A 27,817-nucleotide genomic window follows, 5' to 3' on the forward strand; every position below is an offset into this window, starting at 1 on the left:
TAAAGTGGCTTGCTGTCCCTCTGTTTTATCTGCAGATTCTGTCATTAATAATTAAGCCCCCCCATATTCTGCATGTGCCCCACCCCCGCTCCTCTCCCTGTGAAATCAATTAAGAAGCCTCTCAGCTGCAGCTCCAGCTCTACTCATCTCATCTCAGCTACACACACACACACACACACACACACACACACACACACACACACACACACACACACACACACACACACACACACACACACACACACACACACACACACACACACACACACACACACACACACACACACAGTACCTTTAAAAATGTTCGCCCTCCAACTTTTTCTGCACTTTGTGATGCTACAGCCTGCCTTCAAAATGGAGAACAGCAAATCTATGCATAACAAGCCATTTCAGCTTTTGATATTGCACCAAGTGTAAAAACTTGCCCACATTAAGATTACCAATGAAAGCCAAACTCTGAAGGGAATTTGGCAGCAAGACAACTAATGAAACAACATCAATGCTCATATAATGCGTAAGATATGTTTAAAATGCAAACCTACACACAGTCCATGACACAAAATTATTATCGAGCATTATTTAAAGTCTGCTCCCAGGTGCGGGCATTTGTCTTTGTCTATGGACAGCATGCAATACAGCCAACATTAGCTGGCAACGTGACAACCACTAACAGCTTGGCAAATAGCTTCCCAGTCATTGAAATGCTTTTCCATGTCCTCCTGAATGTTTTCTGACTCGTGACAGACAAAAAGATATCCGCTGCACACACTTAGAATCTGCTTCCTGCAGTACAGATAAATGTCTTCTTTATCCGTCCAAGGTCAGTCTGTCAGTGTGAAGGTTTACAGTTTATTAATAACATAATCTGAATTCTTGGTAAAGAATAAAATGCCATTCACCTTCTCAGCTCTACCAACCACATTAGAGGATTAGTGATCAAACATCTGGCAGGTATTTTAGAGAGATGTCTCTCAAAAACAAGCAACAGTCCTTGATAAGTAGTGCTGTCACGAGACTCATTTCCATCCATCCATTCTCTATACACCGCTTTATCCTCACTAAGGTCGCGGGGGGTGCTGGAGCCTATCCCAGCTGACTCGGGCGAAGGCAGGGGACACCCTGGACAGGTCGCCAGTCTGTCGCAGGGCTACATATACAGACGAACAATCACTCTCACATTCACACCTACGGGCAATTTAGAATCATCAATTAACCTCAGCATATTTTTGGACTGTGGGAGGAAGCCACAGTTCCCGGAGAAAACCCACGCATGAACAGGGAGAACATGCAAACTCCATGCAGAAAGATCCCAGGCCCACCCCAGGATTTGAACCGGTGATCCTCTTGCTGCAAGGTGAAAGTGGTAAGCAGTACACCACTGTGCAGCCACGAGACTCATTTATGTTTTTTTTTTTTTTTTTTACTGGACTTCTGGAATAACATTTCGCCACATAAAACTGAGGAATCAACCTTTAAATCATAGCACTAAAAAGCGATTTCAATATGCAGTAATAATGACTCATCTGTCGGGGCATCTCACAGTTGCCAGTTGTCATAGAAACGTGACATATACTCAAGTATTCTAGGTGCTCAGCAGGTGGAAACAATGACTGTTAGAGCAGCAACCAAGAGAAAACCAAATCACACTGTATGGTTATTACTACTGGGCCTATCACTATTGGTGGAGAGAGGAGCCTCACTGTCCCACACCTGAATCCCTTATCTGCAGAGAAAAACTGTCAAATGTGGAAATGGTGCCAAGTTTCTCCTTGGGAGACAAAACCTCCTCTTTAGCCAGGACAGATCCTGAATATATCAAGTCTCTTAATTAGATCAATTGATTAACACACAAATGAAAATCAGGATAAGAGCATGATGTCATATCTGTTGTTTGTTCACAGAAAGCCTAAAATGGAAGCAAATGTTACTTTTAAAAAGAAAAAAAGAAATGAGCCAACTATTCATTCTTTAGATTAAGTACAATATTTTTCTGTACACTGTTTAGTCAGAACATCTAAATTACTGGCGCAGGAAGTGAAGGACACGGATCATTTTTGTTAGAATGCAGTTTTCTGCTTTGAAACCTTGGGTCTTGGCATTCATGTGGATGTTTCTTTGACATGTACCACCCACCTAAAAATTGCTGCAGACCAAGGACCCACCCTGTGCATGACTGATTAATGACTTTTTTCACTTCCATTTATCCACTAAGCATGGCAGTGAGGGGTGGGTGTTCTGTAGAAAGAAATGACAATAAAGGACTGTGAAAGTTTAGAAACCACTGAAACCACTCCTTGCTTTTGTATTTATATTAAGAATCAGAGGAAGTGTTTTCAACAAATCCCTCAAATCCAGTTTTGCTGCAGCTCCACAGGCCTGTGATATTAATAAAACATCTGACATGCAACCCTTTCATTTAGCTTTTAGAACTCCAAATTGCAATATTATTAACCAAAAAAGCCATTTGTAACTTCTCAGAAGAATTTCTACATGCAAGACAAGCATTGCAAAAATACTAGAGCACAGTACTGTAGGATGATACATGTGGGAAGGGCCCATTATTTTCTGTAGTGTATATCATAGTATGTGGCTGTTGCCCCTGAGAGTTTTCTAATCCATACAGTAATAATAGATGCATTATGATGATGTCGTGCAACAGCAAAGGATCATGGGAGTCATTATTTTCACCATCATTGCCAATGAAAATCTATGATGGGACTCAGGAAGTTGTAATATTGACAGATTAGATAATGTTTTTAAGTTTTATTCACATAACATTCAGTCACATATGTTCTTGTCAAGTCTTTTCATTGCAAAGAATTAGCCACGAGTAGCATTAAGAAGCATGATGCTCAGTGCTAACTTTACTTTAGATGAGTTGACGAACCATATAGCTACTGTAGCTTGCATTATGTGGGTTTTTCACCTGTGGGCTAGCCCAGCGCTGTGATCAAAACACTCATACGAAAATAATCATGACCATCACGAGTGAGAAATACAAACAACTGAGTAAAAAAACAGTGGCTAGCCAGTTACCAAATTCTTTTTCTTCCTTCCACACTCACAGTGTTTACTGTGAGTCCCCAGCTACAACAGGTAAAAGAATAGGAGACCATCAATAGAGGACCAAAATGAAATGCAACATGTCATTGAGCAAAACCACAAATTTTTCTGAGCTTGATCAGTGTTAGAAACATTTGGTATAAGAACACTCTAGTCATCATCCATCCATTCTCTATACACGGCTTAATCCTCATTAGGGTCACAAGAGGGCTGCAGTCTATCCCAGCTGACCTAAAGTGAAGGCAGGGGACACCCTGGACAGGTCGCCAGTCTGTCACAGGGCTAAAAATAGAGACAAACAATCACACGTGCATCCACACCTACGGGCAAATTAGAACTACTAATTAACTCCAGTATGTCTTTGGACTGTGTGAGGAAGCTGAGAACCCGGTGAAAACCCACACATGCACAAGGAGAACATGAAAACCCCACATAGGAGTGTGGCTGGGAATCAAACCTAGGATCTTCTAGCTGTGAGGCAACAATGCTAACCACCGCAGCACTGTGCCACCTAGGTATAGTCCTTATTCTTTTTAATTTTTAAAGAATGCAAATCTGTTAAATCTTTAAATGCCCTCTCAGACCATCAATATCACCTTTGAAACTTCTCTGTGTATCAAAGTTACCTATTTAAATATCTTTTTCCATTAAAATAATTCCCTCCTTCATTAAAATGGCTTGGATGTAACTCTACTCTTGCTTCCTCTAGTTTGTGCAGGTCTACGCAATTTTTACCCCTCTCTCTGTCCACCCCACCACTGAGCAAACCAGCACACCAATGACAAGTTGCAATATTGGAGTAATTCAGCCATGCATGTTGAAAATGGAAACCATTTCTGAATAGTAATGATACAGAAAGGCCCACGCTGCAGGTTGACTGGATTGGTTTCTTGCGTTTGGTGTATATAAAACAATGAAAGTCTTTTGGCGCTGTCACCAGTACATTTTCCACTTTCTACACTTTCAGGGTGAAAACGATCAGTCACAGCACTTATTTCACTCACTATGTGTCTTTTAACATATTAAAAATACCCTTTGGACATGCTAACGACGCTAAGAGTCTCGGCGAAAATAAAATAAAAGCTAACTAATATGCAGTATACTGCTTCTCTTTCTGAAGCCTTGTTCAGAGAGGATTAGTTTTATTGGGCAAGGACAGTTTTGTCAGTGCAGTTCAGTGATTTCACTCCCATGTGGAATGACATTATTTGGGATTAATACAGGGTTTGTGTCCCAAGGTGAGTAGCGGTTTTACGGCAAAAATCTCCAACTGTTTTCACCCATCTGTCGACTCTAGCGCCTTCCAGACTGACAATCTGGTTTTCTTTCACATTTCTTAATCTTTGACGTTTTCTGTTTGTATTTTTTTTTTAAATACCATCATTCTGCAAACAGTGAGTCACTCAATTCTGAATATTGGGGGAATTATAGTGACGTATATCTGAATCTAGTTTAGGCTATTCACTGAAATTACCAACATGCTCTGTTAAAGAAATACACTACCCACACTGTCCTGAAATGCGAATCCCCTTTGAGCAGGGTATATGACTACTAATGTGGCAATGACAGGGAAAGAACCTTACCCTCAGAGTGGTGGGAGAGGATGAGAAGGTTCACACAGGCGGCACCAGCTCCTGAGCCAAAGATGGTGATTCTCTCTGGGTCTCCTCCAAAGTAGCCGATGTTTTCATTGAGCCAGCGCAGGGCCTGGATCTGGTCCAACAAGCCATAGTTCCCCTTAGCAGACTGGTCCCCTGTGCTCAGAAACCCTGTAGGGTAAATTAGAACAAACACAGAGAGGAAGAGGAAAGACAAAATAAAGATTAGGTGCAAATGGAGGAGCAGGGCAGAAATTCAGGGCCACAGAAAAACACAATCTTTTTTCTTTTTTTTTAAATATTCCACACAAACAGAAGATGGCATCCTGTCATTGTCAGGAACTTCTCAGCCTCCAAAACTCACTGCAAGTCTGAGGAGATTTCACACGGAAAGCTTGCCAAATTACTCATTTTTAATACCCACGCTGAAAATACAATACAGTTAAGAGTACTTGTCGGCAGAGAGAGAGGAGGAGAGCAACAGAAGGCATGTTTCACCTACTTCCAGGACACACATTTACACAGTAGGTGCACACCCACAACAAGATAAAATAAACTGAGCAAAATGCCACAGACACGCACACAGACACACACAGAATGCTCGGTTCTTATGAGAGCGAATTACAGCACTTTACATGTGTTTCAAGCAGCACCAGGCTACTTCACCCTGCAACAAATGTTCATTTTTCCCACTGTTGGGATGATTTCAATACCCAGTAAACATCGAAAACAGGGGTGTCAAACTCCTTTTGGTCCAGGGGTTGCATATGGCATACATATCTGATACCAGGGGCCAGTTTTATGAATAAGGATTTTATCATTACAACAGGTTAGATCTAACTAACAAGAGGCACCAAACTGTCTAGTTCTCGATTATGTTAAGTAAGACTAATTTGGCGTGAATGCTGAGATAAAGAAGACTAAAAAAACAGCTGAGTGTGCGAGTAAGTGTCCTGGGGCAAGCGAAAATGCCTGACGATGTCCTCACTGTTGTACATTCCCAACAGGTTACTGTCTGTTCTAATTGTTTGCTCCACAACATTGTTAGTAAACCATAAATTATCAGCTTGAGGAGCCTTGTCTCACTGCCAGCTCGTCACATACAGCTGCTATATCACGAACCCTTTAATGCACTTGGTACCCTTTAGCGTGATATTTCAACATTCATGATGATTCAACAGACCTATAAGAATCTGTGGACACCAAAAATAGATGTCGTGAGTCTGGAGCCAAATGTGCTCTGCGGGTGTCGTCTACGGTGGCCGGCAAGGGCATACGCGCCGCAAACAAAAAAACGCAATACAAACGGCCAAAACGCTGCAAACACAGGAATGATGCAAACCCCAAAACACATAAAACAAATGCAGCAGAGAAATGCTGCAACAAAAAAACGATGCATTCACAGAAACGCTGCAAAAGCAAAAACACACAAACCGACAAAACAAATGCAAAAGGGAAATGCTGCATACAAACCCCGAAACAACTGCAAGAGAGAGACGCTGCAAATTCACGGAAGGACCTCTATAAACTATTACAGATATTTTTGTAGATAATTATTTTCCTATTTTCCATTTCTGGTTAAAACAAAAACAACATTTAAACATCCATAGTTGTGCCAAAACTATGAACTATGATTAGTTTAATGCCTAAATGTCAGGTGAAAATGACAGTTATGAAACAAAGTAAAATTAAACTAAGTGAACAGAAAATGGTCTGACACGGGACATAAACCTCAGTGTTTTGGCTGAAAGTCCTTCTGCAGCCTCTTTGAAACTGGAAACACTCCTGTATGACCACTGATGTCAAATAATGACACAGATGCCAGAGGACACCTTGTGAGTACCCCTGAGATTCCTGTGACTTTGAAAAAACAGCAGTTTTTGAGGACCTGGGAACCAGAAGAGGTTGGCTAGAGAGAGATTTCTTCTTTACTGTTATTTGGTGTCATTGTTCTTATGAAAACACGGTGATGCAAAAAATATGTCACAAATATGCATTAGCCAGGGGTCTGATGGCAAACTTACGAGGCATAAAAAAACTATTTTTCCATTTTTTAAAATTGTCTAACTAAAATCTAAAATCTACTTTGTATCAAACAATGTCTTGACCACCCTGTCGACATTTATTTTGAAAGTAGCAGCTGAGGGTTGCTTAAACTATTTGCTTACATTGTCTACTGCAGTAGGGATTGACCTCATGGCCAATATCGATATGATTACTAGTCAAGGACGCTGATAGCTGATATTTGGAGCCAACATACAGTACATTTCACATAGTAAAAATTAAAATATTTGGTCAAAATGTAGAATAATACAAACTCCAACACAAAACTTTACTGAAATGCCTTTGTTTGTGTTGTACATACTGTATGCTCAATTGAAAGATAACTTACCAATATATATCCTTCAATGCTGATAGGCTATAACTGTTACTGTGTAACTACGTGTTCAACATAGCTGTAGATTGAGTCATAAATTATTTTATGAGCCTACAATAACAGATTTTTGACCACTTAGGGGCAAAAAAACAAGCTGTAAACAAAGAATGGCAAAATGAGTTACTTTTTAAGTTGACATAACAAACGTGTTAGCAAAAAGACGCTTAATAAAACATCCAGGTAGTCAGTGGTCATATATGTTAGTGCTCTGCAGGTGGTGTTTTTTCGTACTGTAAACGGTTCTGCTGGGACAAAGAAGCCAAAAAGCTATAAAATGGCGATGCTTTCTGGGGGTTCATGACTGCTGGACCACATCCACTACATGCAGGTAGTCATGTAATCAACGGGCAATATAAACATAAAGTACCGACTAGAGCAGCTTTAACGATGATTGAGCTCTCTGCTTTTATTCAACCCTAATTCGTGGCTTCAAAAAATAAAATGGTGAGACTGTACACAAACGCAAACTTCAACTCCAAACAACCCACTACTATAGATACTTTATACAGTCCATGTGTACTTACACACGTGGACAAAATTGTTGGTACCCCTCAGTTAAAGAAGGAAAAACCCACAATTCTCACTGAAATCACTTGAAACTCACAAAAGTAACAATAAATAAAAATTTATTGAAAATTAAATAATCAAAAACAGCCATTACTTTTGAATTGTTGATTAACATAATTATTTTAAAAAACAAACTAATGAAACAGGCCTGGACAAAAATGATGGTACCTCTATAAAAGATTGAAAACTATTTGACCAGAGTGACATGATTAACTCAGGTGTGTCATTTAATTGACATCACAGGTGTTTCCAAACTCATAATCAGTCAGTCTGCCTATTTAAAGGGAGACAAGTAGTCACCCTGCTGTTTGGTGAAAAGGTGTGTACCACACTGAACATGGACAACAGAAAGCGAAGGAGAGAATTGTCCCAGGACATCCGAAAAAAAATTATAGACAAACATCTTAAAGGTAAAGGCTATAAGACCATCTCTAAACAGCTTGACGTTCCTGTGACAACAGTGGCTCATATTATTCAGAAGTTCAAGACCCACGGGACAGTAGCCAACCTCCCTGGACGTGGCCGCAAGAGGAAAATTGATGACAAATTGAAGAGACGGATCGTTGGAATTGTATCCAAAGAGCCCAGAGCAACCTCCAAAGAAATTAAAGGTGAACTCCAAGGCCAAGGTACATCAGTGTCAGATCGCACCATTCGTCGTTGTTTGAGCCAAAGTGGACTTCATGGGAGACGACCAAGGAGGACACCACTGCTGAAAAAAACTCATAAAAAAAGCGAGACTAGAATTTGCAAAAATGCATGTTGACAAGCCACAAAGCTTCTGGAAGAATGTCCTTTGGACAGATGAGACCAAACTGGAGCTTTTTGGTAAGGCACATCAACTCTATGTTCATAGACTCAAAAACCAAGCATACGAAGAAAAGAACACTGTCCCTACGGTGAAACATGGAGGAGGCTCAGTAATGTTTTGGGGCTGCTTTGCTGCATCTGGCACAGGGTGTCTTGAAAGTGTGCAAGGTACGATGAAATCTGAAGACTATCAAGGCATTCTGGAGAGAAATGTGCTGGCTAGTGTCAGAAAGCTTGGTCTCAGTCGCAGGTCATGAGTCTTCCAACAGGACAACGATCCAAAACACACAGCCAAAAACACCCAAGAATGGCTGAGAGAAAAGCGTTGGACTATTCTAAAGTGGCCTTCTATGAGCCCAGATCTGAATCCCATTGAACATATGTGGAAGGAGCTGAAACATGCCATTTGGAGAAGACACCCATCAAACCTGAGACAACTGGAGCTGTTTGCTCATGAGGAGTGGGCCAAAATACCTGTTGACAGCTGCAGAACGCTCATTGACAAATACAGAAATCGTTTAATTGCAGTGATTGCCTCAAAAGGTTGTGCAACAAAATATTAAGTTATGGGTACCATCATTTTTGTCCAGCCCTATTTCATTAGTTTGTTTTTTTTAATAATTATGTTAATCAACAATTCAAAAGTGATGGCTGATTTTGATTATTTAATTTTCAATAAATTTTTATTTATTGTTACTTTTGTGAGTTTCAAGTGATTTCAGTGAGAATTGTGGGTTTTTCCTTCTTTAACTGAGGGGTACCAACAATTTTGTCCACGTGTGTAAAACTGAGTAGGTATTGAAAACAGGAATGACAGCCCACCAAACACACACTGATCCTCACAATACAAAAAGCAGCAGATGAGTTCTGACTGATGTCACCAGTCAAATGCGTGTGCAGGTAGGAGGTAGAAAACAAATCAGAATGATTGAGAGCTTTTAAAAAAGACCAAGACATGAGTCATTTTACACTGGTAATTGTTTCAGACTGCACAGGTTGTGAATGAAAGGGGTTGAAAATGTTCATTACCCAAAAAAGTAAGATTGGCTAGCTGAGTGTAGAACTAGCAGTCAGCTCCAGTACTCTGATCATAAATGTCATATGGGCGGTGGATGGTTTTGCACGGAAACTGTAGGAACAAATTCTAGATTTAAGGTAGGGCAACTTGCTGTGTTTGAAAGCTCTTTCTTGGAGAGTAAAAATGTTTGTCAGACTCTCTGATCAATGATTCAGTGAGCAGTTTGATGAGCGCAGTCACCACAGACATCTTTAACAGAAGATAATACATCTGGCATATTTTCAGAAAACAGCATGATTTTCACAGACACTAGTGTTATGTCTAGTATATGAAAACCAGAATGAGCATGTCTGTGTTTCTTAAAAAGCAACTTGCATGTTGAATTTTTTACTAGATTGATATTTAATATTTATTGGAGATGATTGTCTGAAAAGTTAATGTACAATTTAAATCTTTGATGAGACATAAAAGCACGAATTCAGATGGAAAAGTGGGCTTTTTGTGCAGCGATCCTAGAAATTTTTTAAAGAAAATGTCATTATGTGACATAAAGGATACCTTTCTATCTCACTGCAATTCGATTCGTAATTTAGAAAGTTCATCTTTCTTTAGCTAAATACTTTGTATTTTATAAATCTTTGTTATGGTGGATTAAAATGTTTGTGCATGTGGCTGATACCGGATAATTGTGCAACTTCTTTTTGTATCGATAAGTATTAGTACTCCTTCCCATATTGTAGTAGTTGTGCTATATCATGACATGAAATTGCAAACTGTACGTTGCTAAGATGTAACATAATAATAGCTAATGACATCAAACGTCAGTCACACACCTGTCCTGTTTTCCACTGGTTCTTCTCACAATACCACACCATTTTTTAAAATAAATGCCATGAAAAAAAAGGTGTATTTTGAAGTTAACAGACCTCTTTAGCCTATTTAGGTTAGGGCTAGTTTTAGCTAGCCTGAAAAAAAATCCACAACCTTTTTTTTAAAGACCACATTTACATAGTCAGTGGCTCCTATTGTTTAACCCTGCAATGCTATTGGATGGTAAATGTGTTTATAGGTCTGGTCATCAGGCTATGAACTCAGACAACCTGCAAATTTTTCTTCAGACTCTGTTAGATTTTTCTATATTTGGGTTGTACAGGGTTAACAAAATTTAGAAGAACAGAAGAATATATGATCTTCATATATATAAAATAAAGAACACAAATAAAAAAAGAGATGCAGAGAGCGTGACCAGGATGAGGCCACTGCGCCAACGGTAATTTCAGGATCTTCGTGTTTGGTCATGACCATGATGAGTATCACCAGACAGGAAGCCTGCACTGACCTCTGTGTGCAGCCCGATGTAGAGTTCACCTGAGTGTAGCGAACCACATAGATGGTGGTGGTTTATAGAGCCTAAAGCTTGTCTCACAAAGGCAGCCGCTGGTCCTCACTGACTGCAGCCTCCTCCAGTAGATGTTCACAACACCAAAGAGCTATGGAGGGCCTTGAGCCATGTAGGTAGAGCCATGGAGCTGGATTATGGAACTGAAATTTGCATTTTTAGCATGTTTTTCATGCTAAGTTGCATCTGAGGCATTTAAGTAGAACTAGTAAACACTATCAAACAGTTTTCTTATTGCTGTGGAGGGGTGTTTATCACTGGTATGATATACCACTTAGATACTTCCTTTTATTGCATAGGTCTAATGTCTTGTGATTCTTGTCTGTACCTGATCTCCTTTATACCAACTAGGTTTATGATTATAAAGCTGCTATGTTTCATACATGTATAAATATACATTTTAAACCTTTAGGTTTTGGGCAGCACAGAGGGTCAGTGGTTAGTGCTGTTGCCTCACAGCAAGAAGATCCCAGTTCGTGTCTCGGTCTGGGCCTGGGATCTTTCTGCATAGGGTTTGCATGTTCTCCTTGTGCATGTGTGCGTTTTCTCTAGGTACTCCGGCTTCCTCCCACAGTCCAAAAACATGCTGAGGTTAATTGGCGATTCTAAATTGTCCGTAGGTATGAATGTGAGTGTGCTTGTTTGTCTCTATGTGTAGCCCTGTGACAGACTGGTGACCTGTCCAGGGTGTCCCCCGTCTTCACCCTAAGTCAGCTGGGATAGACTCTACCTCCCCGCAACCCTAATGAGGATTAAGTGGTGGATAGATAATAATCTACTGTAGCTTCTTCATTTTATGGCAACAAAATGTTTTTTGAAGCAGGCATCTAACTCTGTATATATAATAAGTACTGGAAATAAAGTAGTGTAAAGCAGACATACAGTTTACTACTTCATTATCCTACACATTCATTTACTGGGGTCACTAACCTGCACGTTGCTCTTTAAGTTTTGCAGAAAATGGATAGCAAGAACAAAATGTTACAGAGAATATAATGTGTGTTGATGTGGGGGGCTTTGTGCTTTAGCTGTCCGTTGATGGCTTGGACACAGGTCATATCTCACTATTTGCAGAACTGACAGCATATGGTCTGTATTGACGTTACTACAGCTACATGGAATATGTGTGACATTGGTTCGCCAAAGCAGATAGATATCTATTAAAGGTGGCATGTAGTAAACCATAAAAAGCTGTCGTGTAAGTGCAGCAGCATGTTTTCTACCTTCCGCCTCACATGTATTCTTCGCTGTTTGTACAGCATGTCACCTCAATGACTGTAGTGGCTGAATAAATGTTACTTTTGCAGGGCTATGCACAGCATAACCTGTACATACAGCATATATTTCTATACACAAGGTCATGGTCTCAGTGTGTGAGCATAAACTCTGCAAGTTATATTGCTCTCTACGCGCAAAATTGAGTGTTTCTGGTGAATAAAGTGATTCCAGCTCAGTAGGTTTCCTTGTGTGGATATCAGAGAAGACACATAGAAGTGACTGAGTTAAGCTGTATGTTCTAAAGGGCAGTTATAAATGAGACAGCCGCAAATACACAGGGACAGATGGTAGGAACTGAGACAGTCAGCACGTTTTCATGTGCGTGAAACAGCAAATTAAGTTTATTGTTGATGATTATAATGTAAGTGATGGTCATGATGAGGATGGTAACAGCAGTGGTGATGATGGGGGTGATGATAACCTGCCAAATTGACCTTTCTACTACAGTCAGTGTGACACACCACACGTCTCATTCCACACTCTTCACTGTACTTACACTACAGTTAACAGCACTTGAAGCCTGGAGTGTTTTGGTTGGTTCACGTGGTTTAATTATGATTCACATTACAGACTGTCCAAATATTTTCCTCAGAGTTCTTTTCTACAACATGGCTATTTGCTTCGGTCTGCATTTAAACAACGCTAATAAAGGTCAGCCAGGATGTGCAAGTGGTTTTTCATATTTTTTGGCTTCAATATCATGTTTATGAGGGTGGAGCTGAGTATTTTTTTGTAGAATATCTTAGCATATGATCATTTTCCACCTTTAATTAATAAAAATATTATGTAGAAAACACATAAAAGATGAAAAAAGACACTTGTTAGGCGGCAGGAACAACTCATTTTTAAAACGTTGTGCTCAAATTCAGTTGCAGGGATGCACTGGGGCTAATAGAAGTCATGTTTGCTTCTGTTCTCTTATGATATCTCAGAATCACAACTAAATGTAAATCTTTAACTATTCTCACTCTAATAAGTGCAAAATGTGCAACCACAAACAATGACCCTGCCTTGAGCAGACAATAGTCTTTCATCGATAATTATCATGGAAAAACAAAGTATGATTCAATTTTGATCTAATAAGATTATCAAATTTGTAAGAAACCACAGCTGCTCCCAGCCTCCATAGTGCAGTGTATACGTCAGATGGATTATTAAAAAGAGAAAACTTGTTCCTTTAAATCGCATCAATGTTGCAACAGAAACATTACCTTCAAACGATTACTCCCAGTAATGGAGCTATAGGTCACATGTTACTATATAATTGCATTGTCCTTAGATCATTCCTGCAATTGACTGGCTCTTAGCCTGATGTGACTCTGATCTGGCAACGTATCAGTGCTGACCTGTGCCGCTCATCAAAACCATGGGCATGTGGAAGTGTCTGCTGCCCAGCTGAGTGCTGAGCTGCCTGCCACAGTTGCCTGGCAACTGTCCAGAGCTTCAGGCAGAATGATATGGACAGACACTCACAAAAGCACTTCCATATTCAAGTACACAAACAGCCGCATGCATGCACACATGTTCTCAGAAGGCAAAGTCGATGAATGCGCAGGTGAGCTGCAAGTGTGAAGCAGGATACTAGCCTGAACTAGCATGAGCTAGCATGCTAGACTCCTGCTGTTGTCTTCCTTCACAAGGGCAACATGAAGAGAGAAAATGTGGTTTATCATCCACCACTGAAGATAAGTCAAAGTTCCCTCTTCTCCTCTCTTTCTCTTTCAGTAAGTTTTCTTTCTGATCCCCCCACCACCCCCCCTCTATCTGCTGAGCTGGGCTTCCTACTGACTTTAGCGCTGAGAGCAGCAGTTTATGAGGCTGAACTCATGCATATTCAACACTTGCTTTAGGTAACGGCCAAGGAACTGTGAGGAGAGTCATCAACCTCTAAGTAAAGATGCAGGCTGAAAAGAATGAATGAGAGGCAAACAGAGGAGCAGTCAGCAAGTGACGGAGGGAAATTTAAAACAGACATGCGTACAGTGTGTTGCACCCATCAAGAACATTTAATAATAACCGCTCCTTCTGCTCATATATATTGCCCCAATTATGGTCTTTATATGGTTAGTGCCTTTTATGAAGTTTATTTTATGCAGTCGTGAAAGCATAATGCATTCTATCACAGAATACAATGAACAGTAGAAGCACTTAGCCTTTATCTAATGTACACTGATGAGATGAGTCATGGTAAAAGCCATTATCCCCTATTGATATTGTATTGCCTCTACAGCAGGAAGATGTATTAGTTCAGAGATGTATCAGATGGATTTTCTTCCATTTTGAGACAAGAGAAGTGCATTATAACAAAAGGAGCTCCATGGGAAGAGATTGCTTCCTGTATTTTGCACACTATATTTAATGCACTAGAAAAACAGCTTCACATATTCGCAATCCCGAGCTGAATTGCGGTCAGTCATCCTACTGTTTGATTGCTGAGAAGGGAACATGCATCTGCAGAATAATTTTTAAGAGCCAATAGAATGACTGCAGTGGGTCAGTGAACACACAGGATATCTGTGAACAGAGAAGGAAGAACAAGAGGAGAGAGAGGGAGGGATGAGGAGTTGAGGACAAGTGAGGGAGGGATTAAAAAAATCCAGAGACATAAAACAGGTATTAAACCGAATACTGCCCAAAGCTACTGTCAGATCCAAACTGACAGAGAGGTGAAAGGAATATCGTGAAGGACATATTATATAATTTCACTGTGACGTCACACAGGAGATGATGAGAGACGTCAAGATTCAGAGGAAAGATATTGACTTTTATGTACACAGAAGAGGTAATTGAAGACAGGAAACAAAACTTTGGTGTTTCTGTCTATATGAGACACTAAATTAATCAAGCACAGCCAGAAAAACTCTTACCAAACAGGAAAGAAGAAAAAAATGGTGAACTTCTCCTGCACACTGAATATTCTGTTTTTATGACTAGAATAGAGTGGATCTGATCATTCAATACTGTGGGGCAAAGTTGGGGATTATCTGCTACGTGTGAATGTAAGGGTGGACGATTATGACAGGAGAACCTCACACAAGGAAATTCTTTGACTCAAAGATCTGCTGCTGTGTTTCACCTCTTGGATTTTCCTTTTTTTTTTTTTTTTTTTTTTTTTTACACAAATCTGTGAAGTCTCCTTGGCACTAAAGGTTCAATCTGAAGACATGCTGGCAGGTCCATTTCAATTAAGTATCATTCTGTACGTCAAGTATATCCAGAAATGAAATTATAGAATAATTGGGCTTCCTCCCGCTGAACTAATGCGATTTCAGTACACCGCCCATAGGCCTCCGATGTCATTGTATTTATTACCTTACTTATCACATTCAATTTTTACTCGCAAATGTCCGCTCAAAAGGCGCGAAGCTGTGCAATAAAACCAGGCTGTCATGCAAATTTGAAAAGCAATGCTTCAAACATCACACTGACACAAAGACGTTTCAAAGCGTTTCAAAGAAAATTTCATTTCTGAAAGTACCAATCAGTGATGAAAACTGCAGCCTATGAGGATAGAAAAATCAAAGCAAATTAAATGAATTAGAAGAAAATAAAGCCTCATCAGCAGACAGAATGCAATTTTAATCTCAAAGCTAACAATACAGGCACAGAGAGCAGTTTTAATTAATAATGCGTACTCATTAATCACACTTGTTACATGTATGCACTCAACTCTTCATGTGGTAGTTTGGGAGGCCTCGGTGTTGCGGGATAACAGTCCTGACAATAATAAAGATTTTTGAAAAATGAAATATTGACATTAGTTTAATAGGACACACATGATAATATTAAAATAATCCAGTGCCAGTAACAATCTGGGCAGACATTTGAACACAGGAACAGCATACAGTGTAGTTATGGTGACAGACTCTATCTCCACCTTCTGACACTTGTGTCTGAGTGAAATTGATTTCAAATAGACAAACCACACAAGAAAACAAGGTACAGATGAATTTGGTTGATTCTTTTTGCACACTTTCGATTGATGTCGCAACAATATCATTTTTGTCATTTCTTTTGGCCACAATATCAGTGTAGTGAAAAGTATGATATCGTGACAGCTCTAAATGAATTCTTTACAATAATAGTGCATTTATGTTCATGTAAATATTCACATAAATCACTGGCTACATTACAGGCTAAAAGCCATATGAAAGATTTAACAGTGTGTGGTTGAAGTCAGTGCATGTTAACACTAGAACGATGGCATATTATTGAGTACAGTATCTAGGTATCCTCCATCTCATTTAGCCCATTTTTTTTACTACATGCAGCAGCAACTATAGGCTAGAAAAGCAAATTTCTTTAACAACAGAACACACACAAAAATTCACAAAGATAGATGCAAGTCAATGCCATCTATCATGATTTATATCATCTAAATCAGGGGCATTTAAAGTCTGACACTTTAGCTCGCCTCTCAGATAAATTAGCCTGTATTTTGTTGACATTTTGGCACAACTGCGTGTCAAAATAGCTATGAGTAGTTATTTTTAGCAGTGCATCCACTGAGAAAGCAAGCAAGTTTTGAATTTATAAGGACCATAGTGTTCCTATGATTTCTAAGCAGATGCATGCATGGACAACGGAGATAATGAATCTATGAATATGTAAATAACCCAGATTTCAAAAATACTGGATGTGCATTATGTCTCTGTGTTAAGGTTTGCTTGAGTTGTAACTGCCAGATAACTGGATTTTTTTTTTTTTACTCAAATTTACTTCACATTTCCCCTCCCGCTCCATTGGGCATTTTAAGTCTTTATTTGATAGTCAGTGGAGAGAGACGGAGAATGTGGGGAAGGAAAGTAGAGGAATGACATGCAGCAAATGGACCAGCCAGATGGGAATCAACACAAGGACTCACTGCTCAGGGCATTTGCCGCTTTGTAGAGGAGTTAGGGTTAGGGTCAACCCTCTCATATTAACATCTGGATCACCCCCTTCTGCTCCTATTGTTTGACTCGACTCATTTGTAAGCAAAGAAGTAACTACTGTTAAATACTACATATTTATGAGAAGGAAATGATTCTAGGTACACAAGGGACCTAATGATTTGAGACTTTGAGATCTTATTTTTATGTTGTGTGTAAGACATTGAGGAGCAAGCACGGGTAGCTGCATACATTATTTTCCTTATATTTGATTGGTCCAGCTGCGTATCTGGCTGTCATTCTGGCAGGCAGATTAGTGTCGCTTTCGGTCAATATACCTATAAGTCATTCGTGTTCAGTGTGGACTGTCCTTGGCTACGGTTTGTGTGTGTAAGTCAAGAACGTGAAACCTCACACACAGTAGAATGTAAAGTAGCAGAAGGAATACACTGCAGATTGTAGCTACAGTATATCTGTAAAAGAAGTCATTTATGTGTAATACAGCAATTTTCAAGTCCAACATCTTGGTTTGCACCTGACTCTAGCCACATGCAGGATAACAGTAAAAGATTGCATTCTGCCACGACAGTCAGTGCACCACCACCAGGCAAAATACAGGAAAATAGAGGTTGCTTGCAGAGCAAGAAGATTATGGCTCTATGCAAAGAGTGGGAGGTGTGTTTTATTTGTGTTTAGAGACAGCTGAGTTGTGAGAAGGCAGCAGGCTGAAATTAATTGACAGCGCTGGCTAAAAATACTGTTCATGTCATATTTAAAAGGATGTTTTTGAGAACAACAGGCAACACAATGCGAACTGATTCCCAAGGCTCACTGAGCTAAGCAGTATTTATGGATGCACTGACATGGTTTGACTTGACTAATGCTAAAAATGTTTTCATGTGCATGGGCTTGTAAAATGATATGTATTAAGTAACGGATAAAATGGGGTTTACTAGTGTCTCACAGAAAACTGGAGCACATGGCTTTTGGATACAGAATTTTTAAGTGAGGAATCTGTATCTGACAGGCAAACCAACTGGTACCAGAAGCTAAAATGAATACAATTCTCACAGAAGGAATGAGTTTACCGCCAATGGTAGTTAGAGATTTTGAAATGCGGTTTTTGAAAGTAATAACTAAGGTTTAGGGCAAACATAAGGTAAAACTGTTTAAGACAACAAATGTAAAGATAACAAACGTAAAGAGGCGACATTCATAAGCAATTTGGCAATTTCAGTGGCACACCTAAAAACTTCAGACACTGCATATTTTTACAATTTTATGATGTATACTAATTTCAAACAATGCTTTCTGTGCTTTTAAACATTTATCTTCAGCCGTTAGTGTTCAGTTATAGACACTAGCGTTCAAAAGTTTGGGGTCACCCAGACAATTTCATGTTTTCCATGAAAACTCCCACTTTTATTCATGTGCTAACATAATTGCACAAGGGTTTTCTAATCATCAATGAGCCTTTCAACACCATTAGCTAACACAATGTAGCATTAGAACACAGGAGTGATGGTTGCTGGAAATGTTCCTCTGTACCCCTATGGAGATATTCCATTAAAAATCCGCCGTTTCCCACTGGAACAGTCATTGAAAACAATGTCTAGACTGTATTTCTAATTAATTCAATGTTATCTTCATTGACAAAAACAGCTTTTTTTTTTCAAAAATAAGGACATTTCTAGGTGAAGCATAAACAACTGACTTTCTCTTATATTAAAACAACACCAATAAGCTCGTAACAACAAACATTAAAGTTGTGCCAATCAATATTACAATTTCACGAGTGATGAAATGACTATGTGTAACGTAAAAGAAATTGGTTATAGTGACGAATTATCACCACATACTGCAGTTACTTAGTCACTTAGCATCTTCCAGCTCAATGTTTTGGTTTAACAGCCTATACTTTTAATGTTTTTGCTTGGTTTTACTGCTCTGTTTCCTGCATCAGCGGCTCTCAATGAAAATGTCCTGAAAAGTTTCTCTATATCTTACCTCCCTAGTACAACATGGATAACAATAGAGCAATTAGCATATACCTTTGAGGAATTTGTGCACACTAAATATTCACCTTATTCGTAAATTGACTATAAAGCACTCCAAATAAATGCTTTGTATCTGATAAATATACATGTAAGCAACTGCCTGCTAACAGGTTAGCCAGAGGAATTCTAAAAGCCACTCAGGATTGTGCATTTAAGTATTTACGGTCTTAATTAATGTGAATGTTACTGTTAAAATAGGAAGTTGTATGCTAATACATTCACCACATCAACTTTATGAGGTCATAATATGCTGTGTTGCTTTCAAACAGTCATAAATGAAATCAATATGTCATGAAAGTACATTTTCTGGTGGCAGTATGCATTGCAGTTCATATTCAGGTTACTGACAGCTAAATTAGCTTGTTTTGAACATAGTCCATTTGCAAATTTTACATATTTGAGATTAAAATTCTAAGTAACCAGCTAATTATGCTAAAAAAGATCAAAGTGGAAAACAACAAAATTGCAAATATCAAAAGTACATTTCGGCAGAATACTACCAAACAAGTGTTAAATTCAGAACTCCTTTAATCCAGTGTATAAGCAGTGGCTATTAAACATGGTGGTATTTACTCCTAAATAGGTTACTTGCTTACTTGCAAGTAAAACGCTGAAATTGGAAAGAAAGTGCAGAGAAACGTTTCCAGAAGAAGCGTTTCATCTCTCTTCCTGAGGTAAAAAATGTTCTTACTCTCAGAGCCCACGATGGTGGGCCTTTCCCTAGAGTTCATTAATTAGTTAATTAGTTAATTAGTCTGAACAGATGGCTATGTAACACAAATCAGAAGGCTCTTTGGGCCTGGAGCAGGAGGAAGGTAGAAGGTGAGCCGAGCAGCGATCTGAAATCACAACTGTCACCAAGCCTCTGAACCGGGCTGTGTTCAGCAGACACTTTCCTCCCATTCACCCATTTTATTCCACAACGACGGTCTATCATAAATCAATAGGAAAATTCCGTAAAGTGTAAAATGTGTTTGAAAATGACACAAGTCTGTGCCGTACTGGAATGAAAGCATAAAGCGTTGAACCATCGGCAACGGTGATGTGGTCGCACTGCAGGAGCAGTTATTCGAACGAATACTTTGCATCACTGCAAATTTAAAAAAGCATTTCTGGTGGTTTATTTTTAGACTGCTCCCATCTCCCCCCTTCTGTTTCCTTTTCCCTCACTGTCTCTCTATGATTCTCCCTCGCTCATCTGTCTCTATTCCCTGCTCTCTCTTCTTCCCTCATTCCTGACTCCCTATCACTCTCTTAAAGGCGCAGGCATTGTATGAAATGCGGTTGGCATGTGTAAGCTTCTATGTGTGTAAGTACAGGATAATACTAAAGATTAGAACATAAAACTATTAAAATATGGTATGCCTCCGTTTCTCACTTTGACTCAAATGCACAGTGTCAGAGAAGAGGGCTATTAAAGATTCAGATGGATGGTGCATTATTCATATATACATTTTACGCGCGGCACACTCACACTATCACATACACAAGAAGGAGCTGGTGTGCACACGGGCGAACAAGCATGCCTATGCCACACAAAACATACAAACACACACACACAAGGATAATCGCCTTAGTACAGTAACCCATTTAAAGCATATCTGAGAGTCAGAGTGAGCGAGAGCACACATTCGCCCACGTACCAAAATTTTCAACAATGTTGAAGGAATCGAGGACACTGCGTCATCCCTCACAATCACTCAACAGGATCTATCTCCACCTCTATTTATGTGAATGCATTTTAATGATTGTGTGTGATGGGTTAAAAACAAACTGTACATCGGCCCTCTCCTACATGAATCAGAGCTACAATGTCAACGTAAATCGGCCACCTTTACAGTCCGGAAACAAGGTCAAGGTGTGCGTAAAGGAAGCAAACAAAGGCCACTGAAGAGCATCTGGATTAGAGGCTGATTTTATACAACAATCCTCATTCCAAATTGTGGGCTGAATCTTACCCTCAGCTTGTTAATCGTCACAATTTGTCTGACAGCTGTGAAAAACACCTCATAAAAAGCTGAAATGGAGCTGGATGAAGCGGCAGGTCCAGGTCCTCATTTCACTAACTCTCAGTTTGTCCTTGTCCCTGTGCCTCTCCAATGGCACTGTCAATAACAGTCTGGATCCTGTTACCCTCTGTTAATACTCACTGCAACTCTTGGACTCCATCCTAAACTACTCCCATTTCTCTGTTTATCATTATTCTGATATGTTGAAACAGGCGTGATGCAATAAACAAGATCTGATTACCCAACCTGGCAACCACAATGACTGACATAGATAGTCTGTGTGCAAACACTTCCAAAAGATGACGGCGAATGTAAATACTTGACTCCACTGATATCCAGCAGCACAAGGGCTAGGCATACATACACACAAAGCTCAGCCCACACTCACGGGCCATGCAAGCACCGCAAAGCTTCAACAGAATGAACAAATAGAATACCCCTTAATCCAAAAATACACTGACAGCAACAGACACACATTTCAATTGTCTTTTCAGTGGCTGAACGTACACCAAAGGCACTAAGTAGTTCATGGTGTCTTTGTAGCCTAGTGAGTCAGGCTCTGGCTGTCGTCTCTACAGAAGTGCATCTTAACACAACAATTAATTCATCTGAAAAATTAATTTTCAGGCTAAGTGAACACAAAAAATACACCTGTTTGTGCTTTATTATGGAATTCCAGTAGCACAAATAACATACAGCAGACTGATGAAGTAGTAGCTGGTAAAATTTGAGCGACGTCAGAAGCAGAAATTGTAAGAAGACTATGAGAAGACGCTATATGATTGTTCAGGGACACTATGTCCCATATCAGTGATAAACTGCAGCATAGTATAGTCTATAATATCAGGTATGATTTCTAATTCTCTTCGTCAGGACTTCTAAAGCCCTTTTCAGACATGCACTCTTTTCTGTGAATTTGACAATATGTTAATGTTTTGGCTTTATGTTGGAATTCATAAATAGTAAGAAATCTTTCTAGTTTGGACCTGGTAACATTTATGTATGCACTACTTATGTACTTTCAACACGTATCTCAAGTCTTTTTTGCATAAAGTCACAATGACGCACAGGCATGCAGATTCAACCAGCAAAGCGTTTTTGGTTGGCTACAAGATTGAAGATTACAGAGGTCACATTTTATATATAGCGATGGAAACGCATCAGTGCTCACAATAATTAGACTACTGCTGCAAATATTCTGCTATGAGACTGTGACACCCAAAAATCTATGCAATTTAAAAAAATGTAAGAAAAGCTTCATATGACTAAAAAATATTGGGACTTTATAAAAATCTATTAGACCTTAATAGTAAAATAAAAATATCCTGACAGCTGTGATGGAGCTCAGGACTCAATGTGAGGATGATTTAACTGTAGCTAATAAACTCTAACTCTGTGTGTGACAGCTCATCTGTCTGAAGTGAAGAAAAGTACACTGTGTAATTTGCAGCTAGATCCTGACCAATCTTGTTCTCTATGCTGATAAACTGGATGTAACTTTAGGTTTAGTCTTCTGTTCAGTAGTAAACTATTGAACCTTCATGCAGACTATCATCCAATCTCACGCGTATGTCAGCTATCATGTGCGTTTCACTGCGGTGTGTATGTCTGAATGAAATCTTAGGTAGATTAACGTAAGGGTGACCTAAGTTTGAATAACAGGAATGCTGTAAGAAATCGAATGTATCACATGTCTGAAAAGGGCTTTATGTTCAGGTTGGTTTTACTACTACAAAACTGCAGGATGGGTTTCGGTTTAGTTATTTTCAAATGCAATTTATTATGAAATTTCTCTTAAGTTTCTCTCTGAAACTGTGCCAGTATTCTGTATTCATGTTCATCCCTGTGTTCACTCCAGCAGGAAGAGGAAAATAGACAGTAGCCACAGTGAAGGTACTGCATTATATTAGACTTGCAATCTAATCATTAGCAATAGATGAGGTAAAACCAAAACACTGCTTTAAGTCTTGTGTCAAGTTCAGGTCTGAAATTCAGCAGTACCAGTCAGGTTTAGCCAAGTACAGCTCATTAAAGCTCGTAAAGATTCCCCTTAAGTGTAACACAGAACAAAAAAATCCCCGTTTTAAAATTGTTCCACTCTGGTCTTTGTGTCTGTTTTGGCACACGAGAAACACACACCAAGTGGAACAGATACGAGCAAAGAGAACAAGAAACAAGTGTGTGGACATAATGCTGACATGAAGATAAAGCCACCTCAGTACATTTTACAATGCTACTGTGTGCTACTAGTTGTGGCTGGATTACTTTTTGTTGACTCGTGTACACAACCTTTTTGTTTTAAATGAATGTAAAGGGAGGGGAAGTGTGAATTTTATCTGTTCTCAGGGTAGCTTAATGATTAAGATCTACATACAAACTTCAGTATCTCATTTGTCACAAATGTTACTAGTAAATGAAGGTATGCATGTACGTATGAGTCTGTCCATTCTTTGCATAGGTCGACAACTGTTGCTCCACCGGTCTCACGGGGATTCGTGAAACTGTCACGTAAGTTTTAGTTTCGGTTTCGTGCGCACCAACACGATTTCGTCATGTTTTTCGTGCCGCTCACCACGAAATGTTTTTCGCTGTGGTAATCACATCTGAAAGTGGTTTATACCGGCGGATTCATGACGATCTAAGCTGTCCATCGGCGTATACTGCTTGTGTGATCGCGTTTGCGGCCGCCGGCCGCCGGACATTCTTGAAATTCCTATGCAAATTGGTAAGTGTACCACCGGCTTATGGTTAGGTTATGGTTAGGTTATGGTTAGGGTTATGGTTAGGGTTATGTTTAGGGACGATGTCATGCAAAATATAGCGTTGGATTCGCCACGGTTTTACATTAAAAATATAATATACACATTCTTTTGAAATACGTTCTGAGTGGCACGAAAAGTCCGCCGTTTAAAATACATTGGTGCGCATTTCGTGGTGAACGGCACGAAAAACATGACGAACTCGTGTTGGTGCACACGAAACCGAAACTAAAACTTACGTGACAGTTTCACGAATCCCCGTGAGATCGGGCTCGTTCATCAGATCTACTTCAAATTTAGTTAGACGTGGTGTTGGGTTTAAAATCATTTAAATGAGCAGTGGCCATTTTTGGAGTCTTTTTTTCAAAGTTTGACCACTGACTGTGACATCTACTTGAGCTGCTGATAACATGCCAGTTGACAGTGGGCCTTGTATTTTCTGTGTAGCTTGTAGGTTGGTGGATAATCACATCATCAAGTTACACTGGTAATAATTTAGTTTTAGCACAACAATGACAACTCACTAATAAATACATTTATATGCAATAATAAATTGATTGGCATCAACAAGGACAATGAGTCAGCCTATAAGGAGAAAGTGGACTGTCTGATCGTGTGAACAGCCTGCTGCTAAACTCCAAGGAGACCAAGGAGCTCATGATGGACTTCAGGAGGAATGCTGACACACACACACACCCATTCACATAAACAATGAGGCATGGGACCAGGTTCACATCTCACAGGACCTCACCTGGAGGACTAGTTGCTCCAACCTGGTCAAGAAGGCCTCCCAACGCCTCTTTTTCCTGAGGATTCTGAGGAAAAATTACCTCTCTTCAGGCATCCTGGAGCATCCTAACCAACTGTATTACAGTCTAGTATGGGAACTGCTCTGTCTCCGGTCAGAAGGCGCTGCAGAAGGTGGATAAAACTGCCCAATGCATCGCTGGAGCCTCACTTCCTGCTATTGAGGTCTCCTGTCACCCAGCACTCAAACTGTTTGCCCTCCTGCCCTCTGAGAGACGCTATAGGAGCCTCTGGATGAAAACCATCAGGTTCAGGAACGGTTTCTTTCCATCTGCTGTCTTCCTGTCTCACACGCTTCTGTGTATTGTTACTACTTATGCATTTCTGGTTAGATGCAGTCTGTATTCCATTGCCTTGTACTTGTACATGTGCAATAACAATAAAGCTGAATCTTTATCTAAATTCTAATAAAATCAACATTGATAAGACAATTATCGAAGTTTGATACACATCAAACAAAGCAACTCAAACTTAGAAGCGCACAGATGGTGACTAAGGCGAAGCCAACGCACCAGGCTGAGGTTCAGGTTTTAAGTGGCTGTCCTGTATTGTCACTGGACGGGGACCTCACAATGATCTTCATGGGCACTCCAACATTACATCACCAAGTATTTGCTCAAAGGGAGTCATCAGATTCGTTGGACTTCTCTTTATAATATAACATTGCAAGGTCCTGACTTTACAATGTTATATTACAAAGGCCTTAACCTCTGTGAAGGGTCTTGAGATAATTTATGTTGTACATTGGGGCTATATAAATAAAACTGAATTAAATTAAATTGAAGTTCATCAGCCTTCACAGCAGGCCACTGAGAATGCATCTGCTAAGGTGGAGGTGGTGAGGAACACGGGGTGATGAGTGTTCAACGGCAAGGCCCATCTAGCAAGAGAAACAGCGTACCACAGCCTCCACCCCAAACAGTCTGGCCATGGATAGGCCACTTCGGAAGCCAAAAGGAGAGAGATGAGAGGCGGTAATGGTCGTTTACATCTGATGCGTTTAAGTGAAACTGCCCAACATTCCATCCAACTATTTTGTTATTGCTATTGCTCGCCAAGGTCTGGGTCAGCACATACCTTCCTTTCTGTCGGTAGTTTGCATGTTCTTCCTGCACAAAATAGGTTGCTGGTGATTCTAAATTGGCTGTGAGTGTGAATGGTTGTCTGTCTCTCTCTGTGTTTATCTAGTGTTGGACTGGTGACCTGCTTCAGGGTGTACTCCACCTCTCAGGCTGGATTTTCACCCTTATTTGTATATTTATTGCTCCATCAGGTTGTTGAAAAAACCTGAAAAGTGAATCAGCATGGCAACATAACTCTTGTGTTTCTTGTATTTTTCGTGCTATTAATTTACTCTTTTGCTCCTTATTTCTTTAGGAGAAACAGGTTAGACTTGTGTATTCTCCAAAAAAGATCATTTATTTCTGGTGAGAAAAAAGACTATTAGACTATTATGAGTAGCAAAAAAAAAATCTCTCTTCTGTCTCATTAGAAGATAAAAACAAAATAATACACAGGAAACAAGCATAATGACTATTTAAAACACGAGGAAAACAATATATTTTCTACTTTAGTTCCATTTTTTGGTTGTGTTATATAGCAGCTCCCTTGAGGCAACATTTATATCTGTGTTTCTTTTATACATGCAGCCAGCACTTTCTCTGACATGTCGTTTCTGCTGTAGCATGTCAACACTGCCGAAAGTATTGGAGAAAAGTGGCCACTTCATGTTGAAGCACCTTTACAGTGCCTACGATTACCGACGTGAACTGACATTCATACACCTTGTGATGCTAGCTGAGACCAAGACAGGATAAGAGCTACTTTGTGCATTTCGTGTTCAACTGTGATTTATGATTGACAGCACATGGCGCATAATGTCTTTTACAAGTGTTATTTTGCATACAATGTGCTTCACATGTTCATTCCATCTCACACATTTTGATGTCAGCTCTCTGACCCACAGGAACTTGTCAAGATGAGATGACACATATCAAAACAAAGTCAGTGAACATCTACAACAGTTGCGTTCACCACCTGGTGCCTCAAATGTGGCAAATGTGTGACTTACCAAGCACACCGAGCCGATAGTTCATGGTGACCACAATTACGTTTCCGTAAGCAGCAAGGACGCTTCCATCAAACATGTTCCCTGAGCCCTCCATGTAGGAGCCTCCGTGGATGAACAGCATCACCGGTTTCTTACGACGATCCCGAATGTCTGCACAAGAAAGTTTAACAAAAGGTGAAAGTTAATTAATGATTTCGGTAAAATTCCCAATCACAAACTAATTTTCACAGTTCCAATTTCATCTTATGTATTCAAAGGCAACAGGTAGGTAACCTATTTTAAACTGTCAGCTCTTGATATAACTGTCATAGACGTATAACAGCAGCCGTGTTCAAAGGAGAAAGCTCCATATAAAGAATTTTCTACCTTCCAGTGTCAGTGATTGACCAGAAAAAAAGAAGATTAAAGTACAAAGCGTGAAACATTTTAGCAGACTAGTAGTTTCATGTGGTATCAATGAGTCTATTCTGTCTATTTTACTCTGTGATGTCTGTTTCCCCTGTCCTGTGCAGTGATGGTACCTTCCCAAACTGTTATTCCCCTCCATGCATGGAGCAAATGGTGCAGGCAGTTCTGATGCCCTCTCTGTTATTGGTGTCTTTGTGCCCATCAGTGTGTTGCCATGGTTCACTCTGTCAGCCTGTGTGCCCCTCTCCCCAACAACCCAGCCCCCCTCTCGCGGCGTCTGTGGTATGGTCGGAGTGTCTGAGCGTGGATAAGGCTGAGAGAGCTGCCAGTGCAGGCCAGTTAGACTGAGCGTCTGCACTGTGCAAGGCCTGTGGATAATTTGTATGAAAGCCAGACCAAGTGGAAACATAAATAACAGCCACAGCATCTGTTTACCCTGATGAGCTTCAGCACTCAGCGATGGGAGAGACAGGGAGATAAGAGGAGAGAAAGAGAGATTGGGGGGGGGCAGGCAGGGAGAGGAAGAGAGGAAGGAGATGAAAATAGGGCAGCATGAGAAGAAGTGACGGCAGAGAGAAATGGATGGGAGGTTCACGCCAAAAAAACATGATGGCAAGGATGAAAAAAATATGAAACGTTACAAAGCAAGTCATACATAGTGAGGT

General features: G+C 39.9%; 1 protein-coding gene and 1 long non-coding RNA gene across 3 annotated transcripts in view; one reads left to right on the forward strand and one right to left on the reverse strand.

The window, feature by feature from the left end:
* The window catches only part of LOC127530620 (uncharacterized), a 234,277-nt gene extending 225,271 nt beyond the window's left edge, over nt 1–9,006 (forward strand). Inside the window, exon 2 of the long non-coding RNA XR_007937266.1 lies at nt 8,076–9,006. This is a non-coding gene — a long non-coding RNA (uncharacterized LOC127530620). The remainder of the gene's footprint in view (nt 1–8,075) is intronic.
* nlgn2b (neuroligin 2b) overlaps nt 1–27,817 on the reverse strand; it is a 90,387-nt gene that overhangs the window by 10,707 nt on the left and 51,863 nt on the right. For both annotated transcript variants that reach the window (XM_022210151.2, XM_022210150.2), the window contains exons 4-5: nt 26,745–26,894; nt 4,647–4,832 (exon numbers count right to left, since the gene is read on the reverse strand). In XM_022210151.2, coding sequence (XP_022065843.1) covers nt 4,647–4,832; nt 26,745–26,894 — 336 coding nt within the window. The remainder of the gene's footprint in view (nt 1–4,646; nt 4,833–26,744; nt 26,895–27,817) is intronic.

The sequence above is a fragment of the Acanthochromis polyacanthus genome, chromosome 17 (genome assembly GCF_021347895.1).
Source record: "Acanthochromis polyacanthus isolate Apoly-LR-REF ecotype Palm Island chromosome 17, KAUST_Apoly_ChrSc, whole genome shotgun sequence".
NCBI classification, from domain to species: Eukaryota; Metazoa; Chordata; class Actinopteri; family Pomacentridae; genus Acanthochromis; species Acanthochromis polyacanthus.